Below are 14841 nucleotides of genomic sequence, written 5' to 3'. Positions count from 1 at the left end.
ATTAGCTTATCCACGTACAAAAATATACCGGCATCGACAATTTCATTCTTGCGGAGAAAATACAAGAACTAGAGATAAAGGGTTAAACAAAACCAAGGAACATAAACAGAGTAGCCTTGTTTATAGCACGCTTGGTGCTGCTCAACATATGGCTAGCATCCTAGATGGTTCAGACATCCTATAAACAAGTTACCAAAAAACTAGGAAGAAAATAGCTTGATTCAATTAGTTTCCCAATTCTTATCATCCAACAAGATTCAAAGTGGAGCAATATATACATAGACAATCATTCCGATCATCAAATTATAGCTCTGAATCATAAAGCGCAGAGATTTCAGGCATACAAAATTTGATAAGACAGCTATTAAACACGAATATGTTCAGCACATGATTGATGAAGTAGGAAGAAGTTTCTATTTTATTTCTCCCTTTGTCTTACATTCTGAGTAAAAATTGAGGAGTACTAGCCAATGCTAAAATCAAAATAATGTCTTTTCCTGTGGTTGAAAATATAAATAAGGTCGACAACTACTGTACAATGCTAGCACTACTGTATAATCTAGGTCAGACAGAGAGAGACAGAGAGACTGAGTTGATCCCTATGAAACATATTCTCTAAGAAGGGCAGAAATGATAATTAGCAAATGATCGGCTGTTGGAAAGAGGTACCCGAATTCTAGCAAATTCACTGCATATAACCGCATGAGTCAGCTGGTGTTAGAATTCAAGCTTTCTGATTAACCCCAAGTCAATGTTCCTTGATTTCCCTGAGGGCCTCAAGGGAGCACCAGGACAAGATTCAGCTACTCCATTTAGAAGCGGTTCTGGGGGAGGTGTTTTGCAGTCATCAGAATCCCAACCTTTCCTTGAACATTCAGAAAAAACTCCCTCAGTTTGCTCGGATACAATAACTTCCAATAGATTTTCAAACACCGCTTCAAACATTTCCTCGTCCGAAATAGATTCTACATCAGTCCAAATCTCACCTTCTGAACTTTGGACAGGAGAATCAAAATTAAGCTGACGAGCAACCACACTTCTGTACTTACTAACAATTTTTTTACACCGGGGTGCCAATGCCAGGTCATCCCGACCGGGGGCAAAGGGATCAAAGACACCATCCACTGGTGTCCTGGGGCTGCTACCATCAGCACAACAACCAAATGGGTCATCCCCATTTCTATTGGTGTTGGAACTGAGGCAGATCACCATTGACGGTTTCTTTAAAAATGAGGGCGGAGATATGAAGTCAATGGTGAAATCCCCATTCTCTCTGTCTGCTTTAGGAGTAATAGGCCCCAGAGAAGCCATCCCATTTGCCATCAATTTCATTGGTGTCTCAGCAGCATCCTTATGAAGCCCCAAAGCACTAGCTCTATCCAATTTTTCCAAAGATTTCTGAGATGGTAGTTTGCATTGATCTAGTTCATTGACACAATCTCCAGAACCCATGGTGAGGGTAACAGCTGAAGAAGAACTTGATTAGTAAAAGAATAATTTGGCAGAACAAGCATTATCTCATATAGTTGTAATCATAATTGAAATACAGGGAAAAAATAGCAGCTGAAGATGGGAACTTGATCAGTAAAAGTATAATTTGGCAGCAAATCATTATTTTAAGTAGATACTGAAAACAGAAATTAAATTCAGATAAAACCCATGTGAGATAGTTGAACCTGCATGAAAATTTGGTTGAAAATTAACAGAAATCGAAAGAGACAAAAAAAGGGCTTGGGGTGGAAAGGAAAATCAAAATAGAAAACAAGACAAATAATAAAGAAGCAAATCTAAATAGATAACCCAGATGCCCCGAAGATGAGATATAACAATAACTACCTACATGACAACAAAAGATTCGAACTTTGAATTAAACTCATCATAAAAGTTAAGGATTTTAATTCTCACAGCAAAAGGGAGCAGGGGAAACCTGATTCAAAACCCTAAAACAACGGAAATGAACAGATAATCTAAGAAATCGATCTCAGAGAGCAAACAAAGAAGAACCCATAACAGCAAAAGCAGAAAGAGCTTGAGACGGAAAAGCTGGAGACCTTGAGTACCTGAGTGAGAGCAGAGTTGAAGAACAGTTGAAGCAGCCGCAAGCCGAAGGAGTTGGAAAGTGAATGGGGTTAGAGAGAAAGAGAAGTTACTTTGTAAAGCTGCAAAATAGTGTTTGTAAATAAACTTTAACTCAGTCGCTGTCTTTTGCTTTTGAGTTTGGCTCCAGTTTAATAGATCTGAGTGCTCCTCATGCGGATTTCTGGACCCACTTTCTCCGCAACTCACCTCCTTTTTTTGCTTTTTGGCGGTTTGCGCAACCCACTCGTTTAATATTCCTCCCAAAATTCTAATAATAATTTAATAAACATTAAACTCCTAAAAATGCATTAAAAAAAACTAATTACACTCCCTACTTCCATCAATTCCCTTTTTATTTTAATTTCTCTTTGTTCAAGTTTGATGTAGATATAATTGGATTTTCAACATTATTAGAGTTGTTTTATGCATCATAATGCACTTCATTCTCATAAAAAAAATGTGTACTTCATCTATAATTACTCTGTTTTGGAAAGAAAATTAATATAAATGGAAATAATTATTGGAGGGAAATACATAAGGAAAATATTTTTTTTGGAGGCAAAAATATGGAGGGAACTATGTTTTGGAGGGAAAAATATGGCGCGAAATATGTTTTAGATGGAATAAATACACAAATGGTAATGTGGGAATTTTTAGAAATATTAATAAGGAAAGAAAATTAAACCTTACCATATGGGGAGCAATCTTTCCTTAATTTAGCTTTTTCCTCAAACTTATCATGAGGTTTAAATTGCTCCATTGTTACGTTACCAATATAAGATAAGACATATTTGGAAACAGTATTGATACTACACAAACTTGATAATACTGCACACGTTTCGTATGCTTTTATTTTGAAGAACTTTTTAATATGATAGTCGCACCTCATCGAGAAATCAATTAAGACATTAACAGTATTATTCGAAGAATATTAATTTATAATTCATATGTAATATTATATTAACTAACTAGCTAAGCTAGCGGCATTATGTTAACACACAACATACACATGAAAAGGATGGGAGATTGTTTTGTGATTAAAAGATGATTAACTCAACTGTAAAAGAAAAAGTAGAACCAGTGAGTCAACGATGCACCGCCTGAAAACGAATGGCAGAGCGTGTGAGGTGTAGGCATGGGTACGGGTCCTATCGCACGTGTCCCAAAGTGGGCCAATAGACGGAACTCAGACAGATCATACCCTTTCATAAATCCAAATTCCACGATACCTCCTATTCCACCGACTCTTTTTTATTAACCCATTATTTATTCGTAATGATTTTGTTTTTGTTGGGTCAACGACGACTGACTTGTAGTTGGAGTATTAGTTACGCCGTTGGAAATGCAGACAACGGGCAAATGCAAAATCAATTTTTTAGAACTAATTTAAACTAACAGATTAACAAATTAACAGGAAATTAATAACGACAGACTTTCAACGCCCCACCAAACGCGCACCCTCCCTTGTTATAAGTTATAACAACACCCAAAGCAAGAGCAGACCAAAACAAAACATCTCCTGTTTTCTGCTCTCCATGACTCCATCCTCTTCTTCATCCCCCCCACTGATTTATACATAAATAAATCAGTCATTAAATTAATTATCATCATGGAATTAGCAGCCGCGTCTTCTGCTGCACGGCCGACTGGTGCCGCCCTTAGCAAGAGGCCGTCATCGAAGTCGTCGTTTCGGCTTCGGTCCGCCAGCCTAAACTCCCTCCGCCTCCGCCGCATCTTCGACGTGTTCGACCAAAACCAAGACGGGCTCATCAGCGTCCCCGAGATCGGCCAAGCCCTCGCTCTCCTCGGCCTTGATGTCGAAATCTCCGACCTCCATTCCACTATCAAATCCTTCATCCAACCCTCCAACGACGGCCTCAACTTCGACGACTTCCTCTCCCTCCACCAGTCCCTCTCCGACACCTACTTCGCCTACGACGACGAAGAAGAGTCTGTCATTGCTTATGCGGCAGAATGCGAAGGAAAGAGGAAGATGTCCCAGGAGGAGTTGGATCTTTCGGAGGCGTTCAAGGTGTTTGACGAGGACGGAGATGGGTTCATCTCCGCCAAGGAGTTGCAGGTGGTGCTTGCCAAGCTAGGGTTCCAGGAAGGCAATGAGATTGATAGAGTTCAGCAGATGATCACCTCCGTTGACCGCAACCACGATGGCCTCGTTGACTTGTTCGAGTTCAAGGACATGATGCGCACCACTGTTCTGGTTCCCTCCTCGTAAATTCATGATCAAATGTGATTCGACCCACCGACGGTATATATCTGCACATGCATGCATGCTTAATTATGGACCCTACGTACTTACGTGGCTCGATCATGTCTAGATCATATTGCCTTTGATTGATAATGATAAAGCTTTGGTTGTGTTTATTATGGTGTCTCTCATTAATCAAATGGATCAATAAATCTTGGGTATGCAAATTATTTCAAAGTCAGTTGTTCATATCATAAAACGCCGGCGTTTGAATAATTAATCTCAAATTAAGTGAAAAGGCTGAGTAGATTATAATTAAGGAACGAAGACTTCGACCTTCATGTATGCTTTTCAAGGACACATGCGTATATATCACAGGTGGTCTAAATGACGGATGAGTTTTTGAATTTTATTTGTGAACGAATAAAATTATTATTTATTTTTCAAAATGATTAAAAAAACAAGTCAAAAAGATTAGTTGGCACTTTAATAATTCATTTTGCTTTTTATATGAATGCAAAGGAAACTTCCAAATGACATGAAAAGTCGTCTAATCACTAAAAATTGAATATTTCAAATCTACTGGCATGCCCCCCACGGTAGTCTTGACTCTTGACTACGATTCATTTCGATCGGTAATTCCCTTTGTTACTTTTGTGACTTGTCAAACATCTTGCTGACGCCAACGAAATATACCATCTCATTATTTTTCCTGAATTTTTGCTCACTGCAATGGAATGTCTCTTGTGCCTTATTATTATTATTTTTATACAAATGATAATTTATTTTAAAATTTAGTCTAAACTACGAGAAGGGAATTCAAATTTAGCCCAGCTTATGTCTACAATCACAACCTTTATACTTTAAGGAACGTAATAACAAATCGGATTGATGAAGATTGCAGGCCAATTGGCAGACTCTGAAATTTGTTCTCAACATATATAGCTCATAAATCCCGAAATCAAGGGGCTGATTAACTTGATTAGTTATTAATTAGATTAGGTGACTAATTACAAATTTGTAGTTGAAAAGCGCCTTTCATCATTATTGTAAGCAAAATACACTTGATATAGGGCGACAAATGTAAGCAAAATACAAATTCATACAATATTTTGGGGTCCTTTGGGGGCCATGGCCTCAAAGAATGGGGTTGGCTCAAATTGCGGAAATTGCATAAGCTTTTAGATACCCAAGATTATAAGCTTCTCATCATATGCCAATGGGTTTCTTCTTATGTCCTTCATTTGACTAACAAACAACAACGTTAAAATCTTGAAGAGCAATTCAAGGGCTAGAGATAAAACTTGCATGAGTTCTGGGATTTGATTCGTCAGATTCTGATCGCTTCACAAGCAACCCAAATCAACTTTGGACCACGTTTGTATATATGTGCATGGATTTGAATTTTCAAACATTAAAAAAAAAATACGGTCCACTTTGATGTCCTAGCTATAAAATGTGACCGCCTAGCTAGTGTCTTACTTGGACCAAAGCTTTTTACTCCATGAGACTTTCCAATCTCCTCCCTTTCATTAATTTCTGTCTGGCTTGGCCATGCACATGCAACATATAGCCATATCTATCTCCATACATCTCTTCGCAGATCTTATTCTTCCATATATATATATAATCTGTGTTCCAACTTTCCATTTTATAGTTTTTTTTTATTAATTCGTATATAGCGTGTGCATGCTGGAAATATAGCATATAGTCGCTACATGCCATGGAAAGTATGAGTTGTTCTGATCTGCGAGATCTGAGCCATGGAGGAAGCTTCTCCTTCAGCTGCTCCGAGTCAGATTTGAACTTCTCCTCTCTTTCTCATTTCACCGATGAAGACGAAGATGGCGATGATGCTGATGGCACGAGTGATGATGGATCATACATCGAAATAGTCCTTGATCACCATGATCATCCTAAACCAAGTTGTGATCGAGATGACGATGATCGTGTTGGAGGCTTAGACCATGTAGATTACTTGCGTTTATCTTTTTCATCTAGCCTTCTCCCGGAGCTCTCCACCCACACCCACCAAAACATCTCTGATCCTCCTAACGACCAACCAGTAAACGAGACGACATCATCTTCAGCGTCGTGCACTTTGAGCTCTTCGTCCACGGAAAGCAGTTGTGGGGCTCGGAAAGAGGGATCTGATCAAGACTCTTCCATGCTGCAAAGAAGCACCCCCACTAAAAGAGGGAGATTGCCTGCAGTCAACACGTTGCTCCTTGGTCTCCGGTCATCGTCGGAATTTTCTATCCACGCGGACAATGCTGACGTGGCACGTAGCAGGTATATACTGAAACAAGCCAATTTTATATTGGAAGTTAGAAACCTTTATTGAAATTTATCATGTGAATCCAAAACTATAATACGCGTAGAATCATTAATTTGTTTTATTTGGAAAACGTTTTAACCCATTAGATTATGTACTGATTAATTAACTGTTTATAATATTTCATTACATCCTCATAAAAGTAGATCCACTTTTTTTTCTTTTTTAAATAAAGATTCTCCTTTGTGATGTGACAAATAATGTATAAAAGTATAACGTGTCCGTTCGTTTGCATTCAAGTTTGAATCTCTTGCCCTGTTTATTATAATTTAGAATATCGTATTACTAAAAAATCTGTAGGTGCTCTTTTAAGAGCTGTTAAAGGAATTATCTTGTATTCGATGTCTTGTATTCGAATCCCTCCTACTCTAATATCGCTAATATAAAACCTTAAAATAATAATAATAACGTGACAAGTGATATGAAGCTTACTAATTACCATGTGGCATGTGTTGCTTGCATCAATTAATCAAGGAAAACAACGAACATGAGAAGCTCCATAAACGGTGGCATAATGAAGCTGCTGTTCAAGTTTCGAGCCATGAATTTGGGAGCCCTGGTAGCCTCAATTGTGAAGCCCCGCCAAGTTGCCTGCGATCCCGGTCGAAGCAAGAAGAAGACAAAATCAAAAAAGAGTGTTCTGAAGCCTCTGGACAAATGGTTGGCGCAGAAGAAACAAGGGAAGCGCAAGGATTCAGAAGAAGGAGAAGGTGAGGAGAAATATTCGAGGGTTTTGGAAATAAACTTGGGCGCAGTTAGAGGGGTTTTGGAAGCCATAGGAAATAGTATGAGCACAGGCATTGGTCGAAAAGATAGAAGAACGAGAAGCTGCCCGAGTTCGATCAAGTCGTCGCCGATTCACAAAGGGTTTGCGAGTGATGAGAGAAATAAAGTGTACGTGTATGCAAGAGAGACCTCAATTCAGGCTGCAATTGCCCACTGTAAAACTTCATTTGAGCAACCACCCACGTCGGCCTGATTTTAATTAATTAATTAGCTTTTAACGTATATGCACGTTCAAAGTTTTGATTTTTAGTGTTGGTTTGCACTTCAAGTACAATTGAATATGTTTTGATACCACGATAACCAACCGTAGAATAATAATATCAATGACGGGAAAATGAAAGATAACAGATCTTTCAACATCAAAAAGAAAAGTATCATTAAATTGATAATTAGTGGATAACAACTCAGAATATTAATTTAATTAACAAGGAAAAAAACTTGACAGCTCAACTGTCTCACTGTATATGATGATAATGGTATCATAATTTTATTTTCTTTGACAGTTTGGCCATCAATTTTGGGTCGTAGATCAAACAAAAGTAACGCACCAGATTGCGAGCTACATAGTATCAATATTCTTCTTTCAAAATTCCACAAATAAATAAAAATTTAGAGACTAGCTATTGAATTATATAAATGATTGTGTCTTATTTATATTTTAAAAAAAGGAATTAATATATTTTTATAATCAAATTTTATAAAAATTTAAAATACAATCAAATGCTATTACCTTAAATAAACTCACCCTTTTCCAAGGTTATCCAGAAATTACACATTGACTGGACACTACATTAAATATTATTAGCGGCCAATGAGCTGCTAACCTCTCCTTATTAATGATTAATTAAGGTTTAGCTCAAGGTTTAGTGCAATGGCCATAACTTTAAGTTTAATGGCAGCATAGATAATTATTATTATTCAAAAGGGTACTTTTGTCCGCCTGCCATATCACTCTCAGAGTCGCAGTGCAGCTATAAATTTTCTATTATAGAGCTCAGCAGGTGAAGATGCCCTTGTAATAGAAAGATAGCTTGTCTCACAGAGAGAGAGAGAGAGAGAGAGAGAGAGAGAGAGAGATGGCTGAGGGTCTGCAGGTGGCCTTGATATGTTGGTCAGTTATGTTGATTGGTGTTTTGAGAGTTTTGTTTCGATTGATGAAGGAGATGTGGCTGAAGCCTGCAAGGATTCGATCTGTGCTTCGGAAGCAAGGCATCCGAGGGCCGCCACCTTCCTTCATTGCCGGGAACGTTCCAGAGATGCAGAAGATCCAGTCCAGCAATCAGAAACCTTCTGATGCTAATCATGTGCACCACAACTGGGTTCCCTCCATCTTCCCATATCTTCAACGATGGGAGCAGCTGTATGGTATATGAAATTAAATTTGTACAATAGTTACTAGACGATCGATTGAGTAATATGGTAGGTAGATTTACTATATTAATTTACTAGTCAATATTGTGGATCATATATCGATGTCGAACCATTAATAACTTAGTCCTTATTGTTATTAGGGTAATGCTAGAGCTACTACACGTTAATAACTATGTTATATGTGTAGTTTAGGATGGGATTTTATTTGTCACGCCATTATAATGACAGAAAAACTTGTGTAGGGATGTCCCTACCATGTGACAGGGTTGCAATCGAAGTAAAAGTTGACATATGATTAAGTTTTAAAAAAGTATAATCAGGTTTTAACATATGTTATCTTTTAACTGGATTGTTCTGTTACTCAACACTGTCACCCGACATCTATAAATTATTTGATCCTACAAAAGTACCATGATTATTATACTGCATATACAACTTACTAATAAACTATGATGAAGAACCTGGGACTTAGGGCCAAATTTATTGAGGACCAAGTTACCAAGTTTGATGAAGGAAAGTGTACGCAGGTCCAGTGTACGTGTACGCAACAGGGAGCAAACAGCACCTGTATGTGAGCGATCCCAAGCTGTTAAAGGAACTTAAATTGCAAAACTACATGGATTTGGGTGTACCTAGATATTTGAGCAAGCCATTCCAGCCCTTGATAGGTGACAGCATTATTCGAGCCAACGGACAAGATTTTGCCTACCAGAAGAAAGTCATTGCTCCTGAATTCTTCCTCAACAAGGTTAAGGTAATATGTAGTCAATCAATCCTTATTCCATATCCAATTGTATATAATTACGTACGTATCTCTCTCTCTCATCACGTGTTACATATAGGGTATGGTATGTCTGATGGAGGAATCTGCTGTGGCTTTTATTAAGACATGGGAGAGCCGTGTAGTTGAAAGTGAGGGAGGTGTTGTGGACATAAAAGTTGATGAGGAGTTGAAGACCCTCTCTGCTGATATAATCTCAAGAGCTTGTTTTGGTAGCTCTTACTCCCAAGGCAACCAGATTTTTGCAAAGATTGCTATCCTCCAGGAGGCCTTGTCTAATCCAAGTTTGCTCTTTGGCTTTCTCAATTTTAGGTTCGTTTTCATGTTTTGCTTTTCTCTTGAGTGCTTTTGTTTTTGCTCTTTGGACGTCTTGTCCAATCAAAATAAATTAAGTTTGACATGCGGCTATATATATGCAGTTTATTTCCCACAGAGAGTGAGAAGAAGATTAAGAGTTTGAGAAAAGAGGTGGATGCTTTGTTACTCAAATTAGTGAGAGATCGCCAAAAGGAAAGCCAATCGGGAGGCACGTCAGAAAAGGACCTATTACAAATGATACTCCAAAGTGCTGCTAATAACAGCACTGACAAGCCTCAACAATATATGCACAAAACAGACCAATTCATTCTGGATAATTGTAGAAGCATCTACTTCGCAGGATCTGAGACCACAGCTCTGACAGCATCCTGGACACTGATGCTCTTGGCATTGCACCCAGAATGGCAAGAACGTGTTCGTGTCGAGATTGCTGAGGTCTGCGGGGTCGATGATGATCAACTGCGTCAATGCTTGAAAGACATGGACAAACTGAACAAGTTGAAAACGGTACTTGAAAGACATTGTTATTAAGTGTTTGATAAATTTTCAAAGTCGTTGCGCACAGTGTTTATATATATGCATGTATATGCAGCTGACAATGGTGATTCAAGAGAGCCTGCGGCTGTATGGACCTGGAGTCATATTGGCAAGGGAAGCTCTAGCAAAAATGAAGTTGGGGGACTTTACCGTGCCGGAAGGCGTCCACATATGGACGCTCATACCAACACTGCACCGTGACCCCGAAAATTGGGGTCCGGATGCTAATGAGTTCAAGCCAGAGAGGTTTGCAAATGGGGTGTCTGAGGCATGCAAGTATCCACAAGCATACGTGCCATTTGGTCATGGGAGCCGATCGTGTATAGGGCAGACTTTTAGCATGGTGCAGCTCAAGATAGTGCTTCCTCTCATTCTGTCCAAGTTCTCATTCTCCCTTTCTCCAAATTATCAACACTCCCCCGTTTATAAAATGCTGTTGTTGCCGAAACATGGAATCAGACTCCTTGTTAGGCGTGTGCAGTGATTTGAAGGCAGCTAGAGCTGGTTTAAGGGTACAATAAAACCATTTGTAAATAGACAGACCCTATTTGTAAAACCATGTTTACCGTACAATCTGATCAACAAATGTGATAGATATAATGTTAATCACAGAATTATCCATCTTATATCTTAATATTTCAGACTGCAAATGCCACTATATAAAACTTTTTTTTTTTGGGTTACATTAGAGGAAAGAAACCCTACTGGATTCGATTTGGGTGCCATGGGAAAGGGGGAATCCACCACCACTGTGCCCATTATATAAAGCTTCATTTTCATTGAACCACATGTTATATTGAATTTTAATTCTAGATGCTTGATTTACTCACGCCGGCCAAATAGTATTATTGTATGGAAGGAAGGCAACATAATTGACGTAAAACTTTGCAACAGCAACTCACAAATCAACGATCCACTTATTTTCTTGGAAAAACCAGGCTAGATTCCATCCGAGTGTCTGTCTTCAAGAACGAATATATTCTCACTCAGGCAAGAAACAAAAAAACCCGCAAAAGAACAACGAAAAAAACAAAGATTCTACTTAAAGAGTTTGAATATATCCCCTCCCCATTGGCCTTCCTTGTACCAAACAAAAACATGTTCGTCATCTAACATTGATTTAATCAAACACAATTAAAAATGAAAAATCAGTGACCAGTACAAGATAGGTGCAGACTGTTGATGTTGTAGTTTTGTTCTTTTTCAACAACAAAAAAAGCATATTAATGGCACAGTGCGGACTGTGGAAAAGCATATTAATGGCACAGTGCGGACTGTGGAAAAGCATATTAATGGCACAGTGCAGTTGAAACTTGAAACACAACCATCTTCTCTTCTCATAAACAGAGAGAGATGACTGAGGAGGGTTTTCAGGTGGCAATGATATGCTGGTCACTTGTGTTGATTGGTATAATCAGTGTCTTAATGCGATTGGTTAAGGAGATGTGGCTGAAGCCTGCAAGGATTCGATCAGCGCTTTGGAGGCAAGGCATCAGAGGGCCAGCACCTTCCTTCATTTTTGGTAATGTTTCAGAGATGAAGAAGATTCAATCCAGCAATATCAACATCAATCAGAAACCATCTGGTGTTAAACGAGTGCAGCACAACTGGGTTCCCTCATTCTTTCCTTATCTTCAGCAATGGGAGCAGCAGTATGGTATGAAGTTTAGTAAATTTGCATAGTTTGAGGAGAAATATTTCCTCTTGGTCACATATTATGTAGCATGTGGCTTTCCAACTCTTGATAGACACGTCAATTGCGACATAATGTGTTCAGTTAAGAAATGTGCTAGCGTCACTCGCTCGTGTATAATTTAGAATATGGGAATTTTGGATCAAAATGACAGAGAAAAGTTACAAGTGTTTGATGAAAATATTTATGCAGGTCAAGTGTACATGTACTCAACAGGGAGCAAGCAACACTTGTATGTGGGCGATCCCAAGTTGTTAAGGGAGCTGAAACTGCACAACTCCTTGGATTTGGGCAGACCTACATATCTGAGTAAGCCAATGCAGCCATTGCTAGGTGACAGCGTTATCCGGGCCAACGGAGAAGAATGGGCATACCAGAAGAAAATCATTGCTCCTGAATTCTTCCTCGACAAGGTTAAGGTATATTAGAGAATACCCTTTTATCTATATTTTCTAAAGTCCTTTTCTTTTATTTTAAAATTTTAAAATCAAGCATGTGGTGATTGAAATGGTGAAGAATTGTAGGGCATGGTGGGTCTGATGGAGGAATCTACAAAGGCAATAATTAAGACATGGGAGAGCCGTATACTAGAAAGTGAGGAGGGCATTGTGGACATAACAATTGATGAGGATTTGAAAAGCCTCTCTGCTGATATCATATCAAGAGCTTGTTTTGGCAGCTCTTACTCCCAAGGCAACCAGATTTTTGCAAAGATTGCTACCCTCCAGGACACCTTGTCCCATCCAAGTTTGCTCTTTGGCTTTCTCAATTTTAGGTTGGTTTGTTCTTCTGTCAGTAACTTTAGCACTTTTTTTTTATATCTTTTTTTTATATTGTTTTTTTACCATGTGTTCAAATCCTGCAGATTCCTTCCCACAGAAAATGACAAGAAGGTAAGGAGTTTAAAGAAAGAGGTGGACGCTTTGTTGCTCAAATTAGTGAGGGATCGTCAGGCTGAAAGCCAATCGTGTGGCACATCAGAAAAGGACTTATTACAAATGATACTTGAAAGTGCTGCTTCTAGCACTGAAATGCCTAGCCACAAAACAGACCAATTTATTCTGGACAATTGCAGAACTATCTACTTTGCAGGATCTGAGACCACTGCTCTTGCAGCATCCTGGACCTTGATGCTATTGGCATTACAACCCGAATGGCAAGATCGTGTTCGTGCTGAGATTTTTGAGGTCTGTGGGGATGATGATCAACTGCATCATTGCCTGCAAGACATGGACACCTTACGCAAATTGAAAACGGTAATATTTATTGTCGAGTGTTTGATAAATCTTCAAAATTGTTGCTTATCTATATGTACATGCAGCTGACAATGGTGATTCAAGAGAGCCTGCGGCTTTATGGACCGGGAGTCATAATGGCTAGGGAAGCTCTTACAAACATGAAGTTGGGGGACTTAGATGTGCCAGAAGGCATCCACATATGGACATTCATTCCAGCACTGCACCGTGACCCCGAAAATTGGGGTTCAGATGCTGATGAGTTTAAGCCAGAGAGGTTTGAAAATGGGGTATCCGAATCGTGCAAGTATCCCCAAGCATACATGCCATTTGGTTATGGGAGCCGATTGTGCATGGGCCAGACATTTGCCATGCTGCAGCTGAAGATAGTGCTCTCCCTCATTCTGTCCAAGTTCTCATTTTCCCTTTCTCCAAATTATCAACATTGCCCTGTTTACAAAATTTTGCTGCTGCCTCAACATGGAATCAAACTCCTTGTTAGGCGTGTGCAATGAAGGCAACTGGCTTGAAGATACATATCACTCGTAGATAGATTCGTTACATTTATAACTCATCTACGATACAATGTGATCAAGAAATGTGATAAATGTGATGTTATTCGGAAGTTTATCGATCTTATACATATTTGCATTGGTCCATAACAAATATCAAATAATCAATTTTTTCTGCAAACTCGTCATGGTAAGGGCATGCATTAGAACGCTGATACAAACTTTCTTAGCTAGGAATCATAGGCTTGGGCCGGACCAACTCAATTACCATTATAAACTGGGCTGGGCCTGGAAAGACTAAGTTGAGCTGATCCTGGGCCTTGGGTTTGGGAGAGTCAAGATTGGGGTTATAAATGTTGAAGAACACACGAGTCTCACATCGAAAATTTAACAAGATCTTATATAATAAATTGATCTGCTCTTAATAATATTGAGGCATTTTGTATAAAACCCCACACCTGCTAAACAAGTGGTTAAGTTGGGAACAATATCTATGTTGCTCATGGTGGGTTAAGGGTCTGTTCCTTTGAAATCTTAACATTGTATCAAAGCGAGTATGTTGACTGGTCCCGTGTGAGGAGGAGTGTTGAAAAATACACGAGTTCCACATCGAAAACTTAACAAAATAAAATCTCATATAATAAATGATTCCACTCCTAGTAATATCGAGGCTTTTTATATAAAACCCAACACTAACTAAAAATATAGTTAAGTTTGGGACAATATTGATGTTGCTAGTAGTGGATCAAAGATCCGTCACTCTGAAATCTTAACAATAAATACATGCAAGCCCAAAACTTGAAACTAACTGGAAAAGGAAAATCAAAGTTAAAACAATCAATCAATTAGTTGCAAAGCATTTCAAAAAGCAAAAATTTGACCCGAGTAATAATATAAGCAATGTAAAATTAAAGTACATTGGATTGTATTGTCCAAGCTTGAAATAGAGCGTTTTCTGTAGCCTTAATTTAAATCCCAAACAGCTTAA

At 38.7% G+C, this 14841-nt stretch overlaps 5 protein-coding genes across 5 annotated transcripts; 4 read left to right on the top strand and 1 right to left on the bottom strand.

Moving 5' to 3' along the window:
* Nucleotides 276–2216, bottom strand: LOC18772951 (cyclin-dependent protein kinase inhibitor SMR11). Its single transcript, XM_007205728.2, has 2 exons — nucleotides 2061–2216; nucleotides 276–1466 (listed from the first exon to the last, which is right to left on the bottom strand). Exon 2 carries the CDS (start codon nucleotides 1450–1452, stop codon nucleotides 718–720), a length of 735 nt encoding a protein of 244 aa, XP_007205790.1. The 5' UTR covers nucleotides 1453–1466; nucleotides 2061–2216; the 3' UTR covers nucleotides 276–717.
* Nucleotides 3570–4522, top strand: LOC109949459 (calcium-binding allergen Bet v 3). The gene has a single exon (XM_020565044.1). It carries the CDS (start codon nucleotides 3689–3691, stop codon nucleotides 4310–4312), a length of 624 nt encoding a protein of 207 aa, XP_020420633.1. The 5' UTR covers nucleotides 3570–3688; the 3' UTR covers nucleotides 4313–4522.
* Nucleotides 5292–7655, top strand: LOC18772050. The gene is made up of 2 exons (XM_007206507.2): nucleotides 5292–6577; nucleotides 7095–7655. The coding sequence occupies exons 1-2, from the start codon at nucleotides 6009–6011 to the stop codon at nucleotides 7597–7599; spliced, it is 1074 nt and encodes a 357-aa protein (XP_007206569.2). The 5' UTR covers nucleotides 5292–6008; the 3' UTR covers nucleotides 7600–7655.
* On the top strand, nucleotides 8435–11047 carry LOC18774452 (cytochrome P450 714A1). The gene is made up of 5 exons (XM_007204988.2): nucleotides 8435–8771; nucleotides 9305–9531; nucleotides 9620–9870; nucleotides 9978–10383; nucleotides 10469–11047. The coding sequence occupies exons 1-5, from the start codon at nucleotides 8483–8485 to the stop codon at nucleotides 10895–10897; spliced, it is 1602 nt and encodes a 533-aa protein (XP_007205050.2). The 5' UTR covers nucleotides 8435–8482; the 3' UTR covers nucleotides 10898–11047.
* LOC18774365 (cytochrome P450 714A1) lies at nucleotides 11804–13982 on the top strand. The gene is made up of 5 exons (XM_020565344.1): nucleotides 11804–12070; nucleotides 12299–12525; nucleotides 12631–12881; nucleotides 12972–13362; nucleotides 13428–13982. Exons 1-5 carry the CDS (start codon nucleotides 11839–11841, stop codon nucleotides 13854–13856), a joined length of 1530 nt encoding a protein of 509 aa, XP_020420933.1. The 5' UTR covers nucleotides 11804–11838; the 3' UTR covers nucleotides 13857–13982.

This window comes from Prunus persica, chromosome G6 (genome assembly GCF_000346465.2).
Source record: "Prunus persica cultivar Lovell chromosome G6, Prunus_persica_NCBIv2, whole genome shotgun sequence".
In the NCBI taxonomy this organism is placed as follows: domain Eukaryota; kingdom Viridiplantae; phylum Streptophyta; class Magnoliopsida; order Rosales; family Rosaceae; genus Prunus; species Prunus persica.
This window is presented reverse-complemented; position numbering and strand designations above follow the sequence as displayed.

Excerpts from the sequence above, each read along its gene's own strand:
- LOC18772050 (XM_007206507.2), top strand. The coding sequence starts at position 6,009 with ATGGAAAGTATGAGTTGTTCTGATCTGCGAGATCTGAGCCATGGAGGA. Across the intron at positions 6,578-7,094 it reads GCTGACGTGGCACGTAGCAG|GAAAACAACGAACATGAGAA; the intron begins GTATATACTGAA and ends CAATTAATCAAG.
- LOC109949459 (XM_020565044.1), top strand. The coding sequence starts at position 3,689 with ATGGAATTAGCAGCCGCGTCTTCTGCTGCACGGCCGACTGGTGCCGCC.
- LOC18772951 (XM_007205728.2), bottom strand. The coding sequence starts at position 1,452 with ATGGGTTCTGGAGATTGTGTCAATGAACTAGATCAATGCAAACTACCA.
- LOC18774365 (XM_020565344.1), top strand. The coding sequence starts at position 11,839 with ATGCGATTGGTTAAGGAGATGTGGCTGAAGCCTGCAAGGATTCGATCA. Across the intron at positions 12,526-12,630 it reads TCTTCCTCGACAAGGTTAAG|GGCATGGTGGGTCTGATGGA; the intron begins GTATATTAGAGA and ends GAAGAATTGTAG. Across the intron at positions 12,882-12,971 it reads TTTGGCTTTCTCAATTTTAG|ATTCCTTCCCACAGAAAATG; the intron begins GTTGGTTTGTTC and ends CAAATCCTGCAG.
- LOC18774452 (XM_007204988.2), top strand. The coding sequence starts at position 8,483 with ATGGCTGAGGGTCTGCAGGTGGCCTTGATATGTTGGTCAGTTATGTTG. Across the intron at positions 9,871-9,977 it reads TTTGGCTTTCTCAATTTTAG|TTTATTTCCCACAGAGAGTG; the intron begins GTTCGTTTTCAT and ends ATATATATGCAG. Across the intron at positions 10,384-10,468 it reads AACTGAACAAGTTGAAAACG|CTGACAATGGTGATTCAAGA; the intron begins GTACTTGAAAGA and ends ATGTATATGCAG.